The sequence below is a fragment of the Artemia franciscana genome, chromosome 15 (assembly GCF_032884065.1).
Source record: "Artemia franciscana chromosome 15, ASM3288406v1, whole genome shotgun sequence".
NCBI lineage: Eukaryota > Metazoa > Arthropoda > Branchiopoda > Anostraca > Artemiidae > Artemia > Artemia franciscana.
Window position 1 is genome coordinate 16,136,163 of NC_088877.1, and position 18,805 is coordinate 16,154,967.

The 18,805-nt window shown below is 35.1% G+C and overlaps 2 protein-coding genes across 5 annotated transcripts in view; both read left to right on the forward strand.

The window, feature by feature from the left end:
- LOC136036099 (2-oxoglutarate dehydrogenase complex component E1-like) overlaps positions 1-8,640 on the forward strand; it is a gene marked incomplete in the record, with an annotated part of 66,754 nt that extends 58,114 nt beyond the window's left edge. The window contains 4 exon segments of the mRNA XM_065718095.1: positions 1,912-2,073; positions 4,181-4,328; positions 5,595-5,752; positions 7,946-8,640. Coding sequence (XP_065574167.1) covers positions 1,912-2,073; positions 4,181-4,328; positions 5,595-5,752; positions 7,946-8,045 — 568 coding nt within the window.
- Positions 8,641-10,625: 1,985 nt separating this feature from the next.
- The window catches only part of LOC136036100 (lysophosphatidylcholine acyltransferase-like), a 98,754-nt gene continuing 90,574 nt past the window's right edge, over positions 10,626-18,805 (forward strand). For 2 of the 4 annotated variants that reach the window (XM_065718096.1, XM_065718098.1), the window contains exon 1: positions 12,690-12,843. The gene's annotated coding sequence lies outside the window, so the exon portion shown is untranslated. Of the gene's footprint in view, positions 10,745-12,689; positions 12,844-18,805 lie in introns of those variants that run through there. The other 2 variants (XM_065718099.1, XM_065718097.1) reach the window with 2 other exon arrangements.

The following is an 18,805-nucleotide window of genomic DNA, read 5'->3' on the forward strand; positions in this document are numbered from 1 at the left end:
AAAACTAAAAACTAAAAAAGAAAAAAACTAAAAAAAGGAAAAAACTGAAAAATAAAAGAGAAAAAGAAAACTAAAGAAATATGAATAAATATATATAAAAATAAGTTGTTTGTGGGTTATGTCTGTCTGTCTGTCTGTCGAGTGACGTCGTGTTTGTCCGCATATGACGTCTGAATTATTTCACACTAATACAAAAGAAGAAAAAAAAACTAAAAAGGTAAAAACTACAAAAAAAAACTAAAAAGAAAAAAAACTAAAAAAGCTAAAAACTAAAAAAACTAAAAAAGGTAAAAAACTAAAAACTAAAAAAAACTGAAAAAACTAAAAAAAGGCAAAAACTAAAAAAAAAACTAAAAACTAATAAAAAAACTAAAAAAGCTAAAAAACTAAAAAAACTAAAAAAAGGTAAAAAACAAAAAAAAACTAAAACTAAAAAAGAAAAAACTAAAAAAAAAGGAAAAACTGAAAAATAAGAGAAAAAGAAAACTAAAAAAATATTAATAAATATAAAAAATATAAATATAAATATAATATAAATTAGCAATCAACAAAGCACCGAGACACAAATGACGACCGGGACACAGGGAGTATAAATGACGACCAGGACATAAGTAAAAAAAAAAAAACTAAAAAAATGGTAAAAACTACAAAAAACTAAAACTAATAAAAAAATCTAAAATCTAAATAAACTAAAAAGAAAAAAAGAAAAAAGGAAAAAAATAAAGGAGAAAAACAAAACTAAAAAAACGAATGTATATACAGACCGGGACACCGGGATACAAATGACGACCGGGACACAGGGAATATAAATGACGACCGGGACACAGGGACACAACTACAATGGGGACGCCGGGGGGCACAGGGGGATATAAATGACGACCGGGACACCGGGACACAAGGAATATAAATGACGCCCGGGACACTCAAAGAGAAATCACAGACTGGAACACCGGGACACAAATGACGACCGGGACACAGGGAATATAAATGACGACCGGGACACAGGGACATAACTACAAAGGGGACGCCGGGGTGCACAGGGGGATATATAAATGACGATGGCGACTCAGGGAATGGTCGATTAGCAATCACCATCAACAAAGCTCAAGGGCAATCATTAGAATCATGAGGTATAGATCTGAATACGGATTGTTTTCCCATGGACCATTATATGTTGCATGTTCAAGAGTCGGTAAACCTGACAATCTATTTATATGCACAGACAATGGGACAGCAAAGAATGTTGTATATTCGCAAGTTTACGTAGTTAAAAACATATATATATATATATATATATATATATATATATATATATATATATATATATATATATATATATATATATATATATATATATATATATATATATATATATATATATATATATATATATATATATATATATATATATCTATATTCACAGGTGGGACATAGGGACACAACTACAATGGCGCGTAACTAATATGGCGCGTAACGACTTACGCGCGCGGGGGGGCTTGGGGGGGGGTGCGCGAAGCGCCCCCACCAACTAGGTGTTGGGGTGGCGCGAAGCGCCACCCCAACAGCTAGTATATATATATATATATATATATACTCTCTCTCTCTCCCTCTCTCTGTCTCTCTCTCTCTCTCTCTCTCTCTCTCTCTCTCTCTCTCTCTCTCTCTCTCTCTCTCTCTCTCTCTCTCTCTCTCTCTCTCTCTCTCTCTCTCTCTCCTCACAAACACACTCACACATTTTGCATCTCAAGCCCGCCTTTTTACTGTTACCGTTTTTGCTTTTTGTCATTCCAACCACAGACAAATAACAATATGGCTTAATTTCTTTGGTAAAATTTACAATGTATTTCGCCTCTGTTTTCTTTCTTTTTTTGATTATCTTCGCACCTAACAATATTTAACGTTTTTGTAGGTTATAAATTGTACAACGCCTGCTAACTATTTTCACGCCTTACGTCGTCAGATTGCGCTACCTTTCAGAAAGCCTTTGGTTGTTATGACACCAAAATCGTTGTTGAGACATCCAGATGCAAAATCGTCATTTGATGAAATGCTTGAAGGGACCGAGTTCCAGAGGTAAACTCCTTTTCAAATCTATTCTAAATATATCTAACTTCTAACTTAATTTCGCAAGTTTTGTCATGGCTAGGACCTCTTCCCCAAGAAATGGGCTATACTCCCTTTCTAAATAAAAATCATAGACACAGATATAATTATGAATGTTAATGTAGTCTCTGAACTAAATCGTATCTTAAGCCTTTTAGGTTTGAACGTGCTGACGCTGTTATGCAGTAGCCTAACCAAACTGGTTTGGAGCGGGTGGTCCATGTTGTCGCTAAGTCTCTCTTCCATTTGTTCTTCTCAAGAGATAATGCGGCAAATTATATTCTAAAATACCAATTTATGGGAACGGAAAATTGACGTTACTATTTCTAAGGACAATTGCTATGGAGACTTTTATTCCTAGCTGTTAATGAAAGAAGGGATAAACTCCTTAGAAACCCTAAAAAAAGCTGACCTAAATGTCCAACGCTACTATTGTGCAAATTAAATGACAACGTATTGGGCTTGATGATCAGTAATGGGTTGCTCTTGTGAGTTCTGTATTTATTTTCTTGGGGTTTTCGAGGGACTGTTTAACTTTATCCTTATTACGTAAATTTGTAAAGAATGGGCCATTCGAGTAATTTGGTGTTTTGGGTTCTTGGGGCTGCATTGGCTGTGTCAAATTGGGGGCCTATTTTTCAGACCTTTTGATCATCATAATGGAGTGACTCTCAGAATTGTGATCTAATGCCGTAAGAGTGCTTGAGCCAAGATGACATGAAAAGGTGGCTAGTTCCCCTCCAGTTATTTTTGCCTTTTTAAGGAACACTATAGCTTTCAGTTTTCGGGTTGAATAAGCCTCCTCCCGAGTTTCCAAGACCATCTCTTCTACACGCAGCGACACGGGGAAAATATTAGTACGTGAGGATCATTGAAATACGGGATCAAGGTAAACAGCCATGGCCACCAGTTTGAAGAAATAAGTATTGAGAATGCTTGTAGCACTAGTACCACAAGCGGTGGAGCATTGTTCTCATACAACTGTATGGTGTTTGTGTGTATTTTGCTATTTATAACAGCAAGAAAACGGAGAAAATCAACAAAGAAGACTCATTGGTCTTCTTGATTATAAAAACCATATGGTGCAAAACTTTAGAATTTTGCTTCGGCCGCTGCTGAAAGCGTTAATTCTGAAATAATAAATTCTGGTTATTCTGAAATTCTGGTTTTAGGGAATTTTCTTAAAATAGTACACAGTCACGTTTCTATGGCATGCTTTTACACCAAAATCAAGAAAGAAAAAACTTAAAACATGGATATCTTCGTTTGGTCTTTCGAAAAGTTCGTCTTATATGAGAATGGGCTCCAAGAATAGTCCTCATTAGTGGCATCCGATTTGTAATAAGCTCTATGCGGTTTGTATGACGAAGTATAGCATGATTCTGGCACGGGGACTGTGAACCTCTTCTCCTCAACAGTGTCTTATATTAAATTATCATACTTGCCTTTTGAAGAGGGGGGGGGCCTTATAAATAGTATGCAGCTGTGTTTCAACCGTGCACTTTGTCAGCAAAATCTAAAAAAAACATAAAACGTAGAGACATTCGTTTTGCCTTCTCAAAGCTCGTTTTTATGTAAAAGTCAACTGGAAAAAAAGTGCTCATTATTAACATCCGGCTTGTAATAAGCACGGCGCTGGCGCATACACAGTGAATTTCCCTCTCCACTAAAATCGTATGATTTTTATTTGTTTTCCAAATCTTCCCATAGTTTGAATTCTTGGTTGTTCAAACAAATGTAACATCTCCCCCCACCACAGTGCAAATTATTGCCCTTGCCTTTTTTTTCTTTTTTGGGAGGGGGGTAAATCATACGTCCCGGGAATCTTAGCCATAAATATTTTTTGCTGCTATTTGGGATTCTAATCTTGCAGTTGATTATTAGCAATGAGTTTGCACTAAAAGACCTGTAGGTTTTTTTTTTTTTTTTTTTTTTTTTTTTTTTTTTTTTTTTTTTTTTTTTTTTTTGTTACTTGATTTTGAATCCAATTTTGTCATACACAATCATTTAGGCCACATTGGTAATTAATAGTAAACTGATTTGGTTTTACTTTCTGTTAATGTACTATTTATTTAAGGGCTATACCGGAAAAGGGAGTTGCCAGCCAGTCCCCGGAAAATGTGAAGCGCCTGCTGCTTTGCTCAGGAAAGGTTTATTATGATCTAAGGAAAGCTCGTGAAGAAAAAGGACTAGAAAATGATATTGCCATCTGCCGGATTGAGCAGGTTCGTTTTCTTTGTTTATTAGCTGTATAAGGAAAGATTGTATCGCATTGTTCTTGAGCGCTAAAATATCTATCTTTATTGATTTTTTCTTAGATAATTGAGTCACCACTTAATCCCTCAGGTTTTAAATTGCAGTTGGCAATTGAATGAAATACTTATCGAAACTGTCTCTTCCACATTTATTTTAAAACATTTTTTCAGGAGAAGGAAAACACCACTTTAAGATGTATTCTCCTGGGGCCAGGTTAAATAAATTATACAAGGGGAAAAAATTTCTTTGTTTTGGCCCTTGTGAGACAGCTAGAAAACTGCCTTGAGGAGCCCCTAATCAAAATCCTGTCAAAATTATCCAAAACGAGGTGTGTAATACTGGGAATATGTTCTCGTGGTTTATAAGAAAGAATAGACATAAAATGAAACCAATCGATCGTTCGAAATAACACATTGTTTTCAGTAAATTAAGTATTAGTTGAGTGTTGTTACTGAAATATTTGTCTGATACTAAACTAACCGTCGGACTTCATTTGTTTCTTGAATGAAAAAAAAGAGAAATAGATGGAAACAAGAGTTTCATACTCTACGGTAGTTGTACCCCCCCCCCCTCCCAAGGAATTTCGTAAGATTGTTTTTTAAGAAAAAAACAAGAATTATGTTGCCTTTTCAAAGTCAATTTCTACTTTTTGATACGAAAAATGTGTAACAAAATTGCTGACTTGCTGTTAACAGTGTGCTTTTTGATTTCTTTAGTTTCTCTTGTTTCTTTAGATTTCTTTAGTTTCTTTAGATTTCTTTAGTTATTTCTTTTGATTTCTTTTTTTGTGTGTGTTTAGATGGATGCTTCTTTCTATGTAAAACTTTCAGGCTCTTGGTTAGTTGTTTGTTTGTTGGATTATTTTTGAGAATGGGGCTGAAAATTCTGATTCAGCTCGAAAACCGTTTAAATTAACATAAAATTTTACGAAAATAGAAGAAATATAATCAATAAGTGAATTTTATGAAATAATGAGAAAAATAAACGTTTTTATCATGTAAAACTGTGTGATTCGCATTGTAAATGATGTTACATTTCCTCTATTGCAGACGAATTTATGAGCAAGGTGGCTTGACGAATCAAATTTAATTTGCCATTTTTATTATTACATATAATTATTAGGTTTTAAATTGGTATTACATATTAATAGATTTTGATGCACTATTCACGTTTTTTCGTGAATTCACTTTTTTCTATTCACTTTTTTTCACACTATTCGCTTTTTTTTTCTTTAGCTTGCTCCGTTTCCATTCGACATTGTAAAGGAGGAATGTGAGAAATACAGTAATGCTGAGTTGGTTTGGGTTCAAGAAGAGCACAAGAATTTTGGCCCTTGGTCCTTCGTCCGACCACGTGTTGAGACTGCACTAGGAGACGATAGTAGACGGATAAAGTAAGTTCCTTATGAAGAAGAAATTTTCAACTCCAGAGTCATTTCTTACTGCAAAAATAATATTTTGAATTGCTATGTTGAACAGCCTCACTGTAGAAGCAGTGCCCCGAAGTTCATTTTAACGGCTTTAAGAGGCATTTTAATAGTTCTGTATGGTAGGAAATCTAACTGCCAAGACTAGCGGCTTACAACTACTTCTAACTGCGCAGCGAATTTTTTTATGAAAAAAAAAGGGGAAGAAATTGCAGAGAAAATACCTTTTATAGTTTGTTTTTCTTGCTAATATCAACAATATAACTTCAATTACTGCCGTTGAACTCTTCAGTTTCATCTAAGTAGGATTTCTTTCAAATGGAAAAATTCAGTTTCATCTATTTCAAATGGAAAAATTCTGTTTCATCTAAGTAGAATTTCTTTCAAATGAACAAATATGTTTTGTGAAATACGGATGTCGCTTCTCTGCTAGAGAAACTAATATTTTTTTCAACTCTAAGTATTAAAAAATCGTGACCAAATTTCTTAAATTCACCCTTTCTACCGTCATTTTAAATCATGGCTGGCCCGGCTATCGCTACACTAAGCAGTCAGTATCTTTGCACTAAATGTCTCGGACCCAGAGACCTTCTTTACATGCGTGGCTTTTCTAGATTCTATTGGTGATTTCGTCTTCAAACTTTGAAAACTCGTAGGAAATTAGGTTAAGTCTCATTGATCGGTATGAAAACTATGATAATTTATGAAAACTAAGATAATTATGATAATTTTTAATTTAGTTAAAAAAATTTAACTCAATTTTTATTGAACAATTTTTTTTCGAGTGTTTGAACTATTGTAGTAGTACCAAAAGGGAAACAAAATTGGAAAAATCTTAAATTTATGAGCAGCTTAGCGGTTCCTAATCAACCTTGTTCTTCTTCTGTTTTGATGTACCTTGAGTATTTCACAGGGTAGGCAGAATAGAAATTGTCTTCTGTATTTCTGATGTAGAGGTGGTCTATTTTAAGCCGTCATATTATCCATTTTTGTATTCTTTTGTAGGAAGAAGGTAGATCGCACAGTAGTATTCTTCATGTCTGGTCTCTATTTTTTGATCTGTCATCTATGCCTTACCAACACTATAAACTACTCGAGTAGTTACGTCCTGGGACGTCCTGGTATTGGTATATGTCCTAGGGGTGCCATAGGTATTGAATCACTGTTAATCCCAAGATGCGATGGAAATTAACGGTGGAATTGTTCATTATATTTAAAGGATTCTTGTAGATTTTTTGCAATATCAAAGTGTTTACAGCGAAAGTACTGGTAATATCTCATGAACATTGAGTTCTTTCGTGATCCAGGCTATGCCTTGCTCCCTCTACCATCTATAAAGTAAATGTTTCTCTGGCAATATTTTACAGATTAAATGTTGTGGCATAGTTATCTGTTGCTTCCACGCTTTAGCACTATGCTTGTAGCTTCTGGTAGCTTAGGACCCATGGAATTCTTCGAAGGCAATGGATTTAAGTTCTGAAATGTAGGGATGTAAATAGCTCGAAGCTACTTACTGTAAACACAAAAGACATACGACAAAATGAATTAATTTTTAATTTCTAGAAGTTTCTTTTAAACTGATTGCAATGTTCAAAATAAACAAGTCAGTAATTTTCTGATCAAAAACTCAATTCATTTTAACCATCATATACCAGGATGTCTGAAACTATTTAACGTTCTTATCCTAAAGATGCTAATTAAGCAATTCAAAGACTCATTTGATCAGAAATATTATCGCCGAAGTTAAATGATTCTGAATAATATTTTTATTCGAAAACCTAGTCGTTCGGTCTTCCTTAATGCCTTTCGTTATAAATACACCTAATAAGTGAAATTTTATTTGAAGAATGTTAAGGCACTATTTTGAGGAAAGTATAGGAGGCACCTATTGATTTCAGACACCGTGATATGATTTAATTTCGCTGCTCTTTCATTGCCTCTACAAAAGGTTATGGCCGTAGAGGTATTTGGGAGTCAAGACCGTCTTCCCTTCATTGAGTGCCATTTTTATCGCGGAGTTACCTCTTTTAGCGAATAGGTACTTCTCACGATAGTCTTGTAAATTTACTGTGAAATCAAAGGTGTTATTTTTGTAAAATAATATTTGGTATCTAACAGTACTGATGAAGGTGTCCTTGTTTACGCTATTTTTTTTTCTAGATACGTTGGCCGAACTAGTGCTGCATCCCCTGCTACAGGTAGCAAAAATCAGCATATCCGAGAGGTCAATAGTCTGCTAAGCGACTCAATCGCTTTGTAGTTAATTGTCTAGCTATACCCAGTTGTATGTTAGATTGATTGTACAAAGTGTTATTATATTTCCTCGTATATTTGGCTATATCTTGATTTTGGGTTACCGTTTATTCTGCTAACCTTCTATCGTCTGAGTTAAAACGATTCTATTTTTCCCGTTATACTGCCTCCTTTTTCATTGTTTTAATTTACCCGATTTATTTCTTCAGAGAACCACGATAGAATTCAAAATATTTTGTAAGAGCAGCTAACAAGCAAAAATATAGTATTTAATATACGCAACGTGCCTGGAAAGTTTTGCACCCTTGTGCTCGTACCTTTGCTTTCATTAAAATGTGTTTCTAAACTAAAGCCATTCTTAAACGTTTTACGGGATCCTGTATTCATTTTGGGTTGCTCGTTCTTTTATTGTTGGAATGAGGTTTTTACACCGGTTTAGAACAACGTACAAACAACAATGATGGTTTTGTGGTTACGTGAATTTCTGTACTTTTGGTGGCAGTATAGCGTCAAATAATGAGACGTGTTTTTCAATTGTGAATTAATGGCGATATATTTTATTTGTTGAAAAGTAATAAATAAAAGCGAACTGTTGCATTAAATTTTATTGTTTGCAAGTGCTCCTGAATAATTACTGTTTAGGCTGCATTCTAACGGTTTCTTTGATATAAGTTTTTTTTTGTTGCAAATGTTAAAGATTGCAACATATAATAATTTTATGTTGTTTGGCATTGCACGGTTGCAGTTGCTTTTTTTTTTTTGGGGGGGGGGGGGGTAACGTCCATCATATAAAATAGAATTTACTGTCTGGCCTTAAGTAGTTAATCGTCAATTCAATGTGTTTATCGTATACATTTCGTAGTGTAATTTAGTTACCAATGGACACGAAAAGGAGTCATACACCAAGTTTGCTCAAATTTGTAGGAAAAGATTCCCACTACTTACTTATACAGCATATTGTCCTTCATGAAATTTTTATTTTCTCAGTCGAACCAATTTCGGCTAAATAAAGATAGTTGTTTCAAACTTCACTTAAAATTAACTTTCATTAGTTCATTTTCTATTAACTGCTAATGTATGTGTATCCACCGACCATTTTTCCTAGGGGGGGGGGTGATGCTGTCCCCTGCAACCCCCTACTTTCTTTAGATTTTTCGTGCCATTTCGCCCCACCGTATTGGAGAGTTCCTGTTTTTGCTTGGCCCCGGCTGTATCCTCAATTTTCGATACTCGTCACGCTTCATCTGCATCTGAACAAGAGGATTCCTAGAAATAAAGACTTTCCTGCCATCAGTGATAATGGGCAAGCTCATCTACACTAATATTAGGCTATGTAACGAATGGTCGTCCTCGGATAGAAGGAAAAAAAACTATATTAGAAAAAACAACAAAAAAAAGCACTTGGATAACATGCATATTGAAGTAGCAGATAAGTAACTTTCTTAGAAGATTTTGATACAGTAGCATATTAAAAACTATCTTTCGGAACAAGCATCTTTGACTCAACGGATCATTTATTTAATTTTTTTTAAAAATGTCCGGTGGGGCTGAACAGACCAACCTAACAGGATATTCGAAGCAATTGCTGCCATATATTATGGATATATAACATTCATTCATTAGCAATAAAACATATTTTTAACGAGTCCCGATTTACTTAATTTCAACCACCTTCCATATAAGAAATTTGCTCTTTGAGTTATGAGTTTTGCACTAAATTTTTTCTAGGACTGATAAAATAGGTATCTCGTTCAAAAGAAGCTCCAATCTCATTAAAAAACACCGTCCTTATTCCGAATTTATTTTAAATTTTGTTGGGTTCCATCAATGTAATTGCTTCTGTAGTTACATTATGCGTGATATATCCCTCTGGTGAGAAATTGGGGTCTTGTCCTTACCTGAGGTAAGGAGATTCTTAACACTGAAACTGCTTTTGAGAATAACAGATTAAAATGACATATTTTTTTACCAGATTTTTTTTTTCAATTTTTGCCATTCCCAGGATCTGAAGAAAATAAACTGTAAATGAATATTCCATATTTGAAGGATTTTGCATTTTAGTAAGATGTCTGCTTTTCTTTTGAGTTGTAATATCATTTATAAAGTGACCACGAGAACCGTCCCTACAATAATTCCACTCTGATGTATCGTTCCGTCCTTAAAAATAAATCCGTCCTTTAAAATCGTCGATTAAAATTATAATATCCGTCCTTAAAAATAGATGATCTCTGAACCGTCCTTAAAATATACTATGGAGACTAAGAAGTGATACGTATACTTGGAGACTAAGAAGTGACATAACTTAGTGGAGGCTGCAGTAATGAGGCTTATGATGAAGATGGGCAACGTTACCGTGTTGAATTTCTAAATAAAGGGCTCCTTCAGGAATGCTAAACTATAGCAGGGAAACAAGCCGTTCTTAAATTCAAAGCTGTTAATCTATTACGATTTATCTTTTTTTTAAATAAACAAATATCTTCTAAGCAAAGATTCTTATTGAATTTGATAAGATATTACTGTTCTAAAAATAGCTTATCATAAAATAACATGTTTATACATACTGATGCACGAATGTAAAGATTGTCATATTGAATTTGAGTGAGTTTAATAGAAGATGTATAGGTTAAGTGCACAAATTTGTGGAACTCACACAAAGGCTTCAGTGCCCTTTAAGACTGAAAGCACTTAGGATACGGATTTACCGCGGTTTGATAATTAAATTTTGATATTTCTAATTAACAAAAGAGACAAATTTTGAATTCTTTGCTTGAGATAGCTGTCTTGAATTAAAAATTGGTCAAATCTTGACTTTACCCAAACATTTATGTGCCTATGGGCCTAGACCTGTTATGAGATTCAAGTTAAAAAAAAAAGTTTTCCGTAAAAAGTAGAGAAAAGATTTAAAACTTAAACGGAGAGAAACTAGTTTATATGAGATATCAAACTTAAAACTAATTCAAGCTTCGTATGATGAAGTTAATGCGCACTAGAGCCGGAGGAACTGAAGCTCTGCGCTACACACGTTCTGTCTGTGCTTATGATGCATAAAAGCTATCTGTAACTTTGCTCAGCTTCACTTACCTTGGTAGTATTATTAGTAAAGGCTGTGGGAGCAGTGAAGATGTTAAAAGTAGAATAGCTAAGGCTCGGGGTGTTTTTTCACAGTTAAAAAAAAAGTTTTGAAATAATAGGGAGATAAGTCGGCAAACTAAGATTACAATATTGGAAGCTACAGTGATGACAGCAGTCAAATATGGCTCTGAAGCATGGGCGCTCCGAAAAGCGGATGAAAATTTACTAGATGTTTTCCAGAGAAATTGCCTACGGATTGTTCTGGGTACCCGGCTGACTGACCGTATTTCAAACAGTAGACTGTACGAAAAATGTAATTCAATCGCGCTTTCTAGGGTTATAATGAAAGAAAGGTTGAGATGGCTAGTCCACGTTCTGCGGATGAAGGATAACAGATTTCCGAAGATTGTCCTTTTTGGCCAACCATCTGCGGCTACACAGAAAGCAGGTCGTCCTCGTTTGGGGTGGGAGGATGTCATAAATAAAGATTTAATGGAAATCGGAACTTCCTGGGAAGATGTAGAGCGGGAGGCCTTGAATAGGTTAGGTTGGAGGAGGAGCATGCGTAGCTGTGTTGGCCTCAGGCGGCTTAGTGCTGCAGTGAGCTATTATTAGTAGTAGTAACTTCGTTCAACGAGTTGAAATCTGAAGAAACTGAATAATCCAGTCTTATACGAATTCACAGATCCCAGAATCTTGACTAACTGGTTGGAATTTTGAGTTCAACTGGTTTATAGTTCAGCAATGTTAAGAATAAGACTTGATGTAATCTTTGGTTCACGCTGCTTCTTTATCACAACGAAAATTAAATTTCATCTGTTTTCTTTTTGCTTCAGATCTAACTGTAGTTTTTGTGCTTCAGCGGCTGTAGTGAGCCGTGCCTGTGTGAATGTCTTTGCGATTTTTTGCATCCATTGTCCGTGAGCTGTTTTGCGTCGAAAAATTGCATTAATGCGAACCAATGGTAAGTTTGAGTTTAGGGTTTGAACGCCACTAAAAGCAAATCCTGTGTTGGTAAATTTTATGCAGTTCATATAATTGACTTACCAATAAAGTGAATATACCGCTCCATGCCTTTTTTTTATGTTCTTTACGATTATTATAATCGCTTTTACCGCAAATTTTTTAGCTTGCACTTTTTGAGCTCTTAAAAATGAAAGTTTTCAATTAAAGTATGAGTTATCGGTCGTTTTCGACAAAATAATACTACATTTTCTCAGCGCCGTTTTCTTGGTGTTTTCAACGAAACAATACAACATTTTATCAGTGCCAAAATTATTTATGATAATGTTATTTTAGATTAGGTCAAAAAGTGCTTAGATTGGTATTTGCGGTAGAAGCGACTATCATATTTGTAAAGAACATAAAAAAAGGCATCGGGTGGTATGTTCACTTTATTGGTAAGTCAATTAAATGAACTGCGAAAAATTTATCCACGTGTTCTGGCATGTTACAATTTTAAATTGCACGGGTCCAACACGCTTTGAACTCTCAATCTGAAAATACTTAAATGTTTGGCTGGTTTGAATACGGAGAACCTGAAAACGATTTTTGTCGAGCGCGCTCAAAACAGGCTTCAAACCCGGTGCCTGTAACCACGACTGTAGCATAGGTCTGGAAGAAACAGATAAAAAAAATTCTATTTTAGGAAAAGAAGAAATAGAAACTGTCAAAAACTAAGGCAAATGTTGTTCGATTAAGGACTGTTTACACATAAGAGCCTATTTAGTAGGGTAATATCACCAGTTCTTGAACATATATTCTGATTAAAAATGGGCCTTTTTTAGGCTAGGCTAAACATGGGTGGTTTGTTCCTAACCTTTGATATGATGGACATCGGTCTACTTTTAGATGTTTGAGGGAGGTGAATGCTTGGGAATGTGCTTAATCCCATCATTTTGCCAAATAAAGTTATTCCTAGCAGAAAAGCAGGTAATGTCTCCATAATTAGGCTCCCACACTTGTATCATCATTCTTTAAAGGGTTTAATGTAAGGTTTCACAAAATTACCAAGCACAAGCAGCCAATAATAGTTGGCTGAGTTGGTTGAGAGAAGCAACAGAAAAAACAGCAAATCTTGCTCTTGTGCTAGTATAGGTATGTCTATCTTTAAAATTGGCTAGTCTAGTGAAAACCACTTTATAGAAAACTTGCTGATTCTTGTGCATAAATATTCTAAAAAAAATTCCCACAAACTGCCAATCTTAGGACCAACTATTCATAAATCTAACATTACAAGTCCCAATAGCTCAGCTAGCAGAACATAGCCTTTGATAGATAAAATCCATAAAAATAAATGCACTTGTGGATAGACAAAGAATTCAGTCAAGGGGGGAGGGACTTTGTAAATGAATTTTCCAAATGTTATAACCTAGCTTTAGTAACTCAACATTATTTGTCTCATTGATCTGAAACTTTCAGGGAAAGTTTTTTTGAGGGAGAGAATTTAAAGTTTGCATGTTTTGTCCATTCCTCTCTGCTTGTGAAGAAAGTACTGGCTTATTCATGTTAGGACATGCTTAAACCTCTTCATATGTAATTGTAATTTGTCAGTACAGAGCTGGCTGTGAGTTTACAGACAAGTGAAATATTTCATTTTATTTCATTTAGAAAAATATTGCATCACAAACTCTAGGGCATATTTTTTTTGCTGTGTTAGTGTCTTGAAATGAAGCTTAGAGCTAGCAAAAAGAGAGAGTCAAGAAAAGTTCATTTTTCAATATGAGACATATACAATTTTTTCTTTTATTGAATCAAATAGATTTGGAATAATCTATAAGTTTATAATCAACAATTTTAAAGGATGGTTTTATTTTTAAGGACAGAGTGATACATTGGAATTGAATAGATTTGGAAGCATAAAAGGACAGAACAGTGCTGTGTATGATGTAGTTTCATTATGCTATAAAATTGTTTAGTTATTGTTTAAAAATTATCAAAACAAAATAATTGTTATTTTGCTTCACAAATATTAAGTGAATCACATCTTAAACAAAATTTGCAGTTAAGAATCTGAATTTGTAATATGTAATGGGACATGCCCTATACAATTGAGAGTTCCTGTTACAAGTATATACAAATACAACCTTAAGTAATTACTCTGATTCTGAACTAACTCAAGCTGAACATGATTCAGATGAAAATAAAAATGATCCTATGTCTGAACCCAGCAACTTTTCATCTCTACAAAGCTTTTTAATTCAGGAAGATTTTAATGATCTGGCTTAAGATTTAAATCTGTCTGAACAGCAAGCAGACATTTTACTTCAAGGATAAAAGTGTGGACTTACTCCAAGAGACAAAAGAATGCATAGTTTTCATGTGTGTCATTATGTTTTCAAAGACTGCTTTTCCAAAGAATGTATTATTTATTTTGTAATGATGTTTTTTTAGTTTTTGAAATTCTTGGACATTAACACTGGCCAGATGAGTAGTGACTGTTCATAGACATCTTTATGGTTAGTTTGAATGTTGTTCTGCTGCATATTGGGAATGAACATCCATCAGTACCTATAGTATAGTGTTCACCTATTATAATGGTTAATTTACCTGGGCCACCTACAAAATAAATAATGTCACACTCTACACATAAAATGCTACATCTTCTCTTCTCTTGTGGAGCATGCCTTTAGTTATGTACAGCTGTGTTGAATATTTGAGTAAGCTAGGATATTGTTTAGGCATTCTTTCCTAGTACTTTGCCAACCCTCTTGAATTATTTTGATTAGGGGCTCCAGGGTTTATCCTATGTTGTTTCTGTCTGTACCTCTCCAAGCTTCTGGTTGCTGACCAGAAAGCTCCATACTATCTGGTGTACATACATATCATGATGTTCTTTCAATTTTGAGTATAAATCTTACAGATGGATGCAGAGCAAAGTATCAGCACCTGTGATTTCAGATCCTGATTGGAATCTCAGGCTTAGGTTGTAAAATTAGAGCTGAAGCATTAATTGTTATGCTTGTGATGGGACTTTGTGAATAAAACTTGTTTAGACAGTTTTAAAAGGGTGATGGTCAGTTGTGAAAACAACCTAGGCAGCATAGAGATGATGGTGGGAATGTTTACATCCATGCACAATTGTATGTAGTTTCTTTTTGAGTTGTGAAAACTTGTGCTCTGTTTTACTGAGTTATCTCAGTGTATATGGTGTGACCTGCTCTTCCAAACTAAGTTGGTGCCAAGTCATTGGCTAGAGATGTTGACAAAGATGTTCTTGCGATGATGGTTGAAAGATAGGTGTTCAGTGCTATAGAGTTATTCAGATCCTTGAGTATTTTTGTATGTTCCTCTGACCAGATGAATGGGCCTGCTTGAGTTAGATCAGGGAGTAGTTTATTTTTGTGGATAGTTTTGGTATGTATTTGGCAATTAGTTGATCATCCTAAGGAGGGTTAGAAGTTCTTCTTAGCATTATGATTTTGGAATGTGGTTTATAGGGTAGATCTCTTTGGGATCTGTCTGTATCCCCATGGGGATGATTATATGGCTAAAACACCTGACACTGGAGGAATAAATGACATTCCAAATAGGTATAAATCCTTTTTGTAGACAGTAAAAAAAAGAAAAAAAAATACTGGATACAGAAATTATACAAAAGTTTTTGAGTATGGGAGTCATACATTTCTGAAGGGTTTTCATGCTGAATATTTTTTTTTTGTATATCTATAATTCCCTTCACAAGCAAAAGTTGGCCTCCTAGTGCTTCATGTTAAAACTGATAACAATACAAAAGGAGAATGGGTTGGTACAACCTATTAGTGTGCACAAAAATTCTAAATTGCAAGAAAAATGTACATGTTTTGTTTAAATTCACTTTATTCCATTCTCAGCAGACATTTTGTACAGCATGATGATGCAGAGATAAATGTCCCCCAAGTAGCACTGGTGTTGTATGAAATGCAACTAGTTTCAGTCATAATTCTTAGCACATCTATGTCAATTCTTTTTTTTTGGAGCTGGTTAAACCAGATATATTTAAAAAGTGAAAATAGCAAGAAGTCAGCATGGTATTATACATAGGCAGTTCTACATTTATGGGTTATAATGTGAATCTGCAACATGAGGGAATAGAAGGATATCAATGCTTATTAGGCATTTCAATGACAAATAGAGAATCAGAGTTTCAACTAAATACTGGTACCAAAAATTAAGACAATTAAATGATTCTTGGAGCAGATACCCCTCTACCAAATTCCATGGCCAAACTACAACTTATTTGAAATATCTAGTTATTGTACAAATATCATTACAAAAAGTATTAAGTCTTATTTTCTTTTTCACTGATTTCTTTTTGAGTCTGGAAATCATATTCACAGTAACTGTTATTCTTCAATGATTCTATTTCTATCCTATTGGCATATGTAGAGGTTGTATTCATTTCCACTTTTGAAAGTTTTATAGTAAGGGAATCTAATCTTGAACTGATAGATTTTAGGAAGTAAAAGCACCTTAAATATCAGGGGAAAAAATTAACCTGAGCAAATGTGGCAAGACAGGAAGCATAGGACATTTTTCAGTTTCACCATTAATATAGATTTTCTTCCAAATTATTGGGGAGCAGCTGTCCCCTTGCCCCCCCCCTTTAGACACTTTTTTGCCTATCATTTAATGCAAATTAACTGTCTTGTGTCAATTTTAAGCTCTTGGTTCAACCTGCCTAGGGCCATAGGTAGGTGTGCCTTCTTTACCTCTCATTCCAGGCAATCTAACAGTCCTATGTCAATTTTAAATTCTTGGTCAACCTGCCTAAGAGTCTAGGCGGCTGTGCCTTTCTAAAAGCTAACAAACAAGTATTAGTTCAATAAGGGAGTTATACTTGTTGCTGCTGTTTACCCAAGTACTTGGACTATCTACCTTAGTTCTTCTGCCCTAGGAATGACACATGGACAGATAATAGATAGATATATCTATTAACAAGTGAACTAACTTCATTTTTATACAATCCTAATAAGGGGGTTAATGCCAGATTTGCCTCTCACTCAATTGGACTATCTGTCTTGGCTTTTTCTACAATTAGCTATGGCTTTATGCCCACATTCAATGAGGTGCGAAAAATTGAACAAAAAGAAAGAAAATGCCATATTAGAGTATCAGATTCAGTCTCCAAGCTTTTCTAATGACAAACAAATTTATTAAATCTTTTGTTTTTGGTAGTCCATTCCTGTATTCTTGCATAAACAACAGTGCCTCTAACCTTTCCTCTGATGTTGTGCTTCTGAGTGCAAAACCCATTATGTTGACCTTGAAGAAAATTCTTTTTGCCTTGCATGTTGAAACTTGAAGCATTGCAAGGATTGTGAGCAATGCAAAGATGTTTGGGAAAATCTGCTCCTGACAGCTGTTGAGAGCCAAAATGGCCATCTTTGGCTTCTCTGTTGCTATGTTCAACCAGTTGCTCATCCAGATCTGGAATTCTGTTTTCATATCAGTACATGTGTCCTTGGAAGGTCCTTGTACTTCTTGTACCCTTCCTTTGGATTTTTCCAATTCTTGCTATGGACAATTGTTGGAATTAGTGATGAGAGTTTAGCTGCATGAGCAAAATGGGAGCTGCATCTTTTTAAGAAATCAAGTAGAATGGCATCCAGGGCTGGGATGAATGCCGCCATCCTATAGTGGCTTTTTGGAATGAGATTCGGTACTCCTGTTCAGTACACAGAACACAAGGCTATGTGTGGTTGGACGACTTTCATGGCAACATCAACTTTTTTGCCATGTTCTTGATTTCTGTATGGAGAGACTGGAACTCAGTTTCTGCACAGGCTTGTATTTCATCTAATGTTGTTTTGATGCTGCTTATGAGTTCTAAAGCTTTGACAAGATCACCGTCCTTCTGTTGAAGTGACTCTGCCAATGGTTTCATTAGAGAAGAAAATGAATTCAAGCAAACCAGTCCAATCAATGTGTCTGATTTTATAATGCAAGAACGTAGTAGATGTGCTTTACTGCTGGCCTTTTGGTTCAACCAGCCTTCCATCTTTTCCAGATTGGAAATAATAGACAAGAAAGAATCCCAGAACCAACTAATAGCCTCATGCCTCTCTACAAATCCTGTGGTACAAAGACCAATGAGGGTATCAGCTGTACCATTGTCTGACATTAGATGCTTCTTTGGAAGCCTTGTTCATTTGGCACTCAAGCTGAAATAAGAGAACATCTTGCACATACTATGGATTTGGGACAGAAACTATCTTTGAGCACAAAAGGTTAGTGGCATGGCTTGCACAATGAAAACAATCTGCAATTTAGTAACTGCACTTTATTTTGCCAGCAGCGCCACTTACCAAACTTGAAATGCAAAAGGCTTTGTCATAGCCTTGGCTGACGCAATTTGTCATGTCTAAGCTGGATCTGATGATTTCACTTAAAAGTAGCCTGCCAACGCTTTTGCCGTCTAGCCTTTCTTCAAAATTTCGGCTGGTATTGGCCTTTTCATCTTCAGTGAGCCCTGACAAGGTTTGAAAGGCGTTGACTGCAACAACAGGATCTTCTTGGATTACATAACCCTTTTCCAATTTGTAAACATAACAACATGTCACTACCATGAACTCCCTTGTCTGTCTATTGGTGGATTTGTCAGCAATGAGACACCAAACTCTTGCTGTGTTCACTTTTCTGACTGCTTTGGAATTTATAAGTTCTCCAATCTTCCTGATTAGTTCATTTTGGATCTACTTACTAGTATTTTGCATT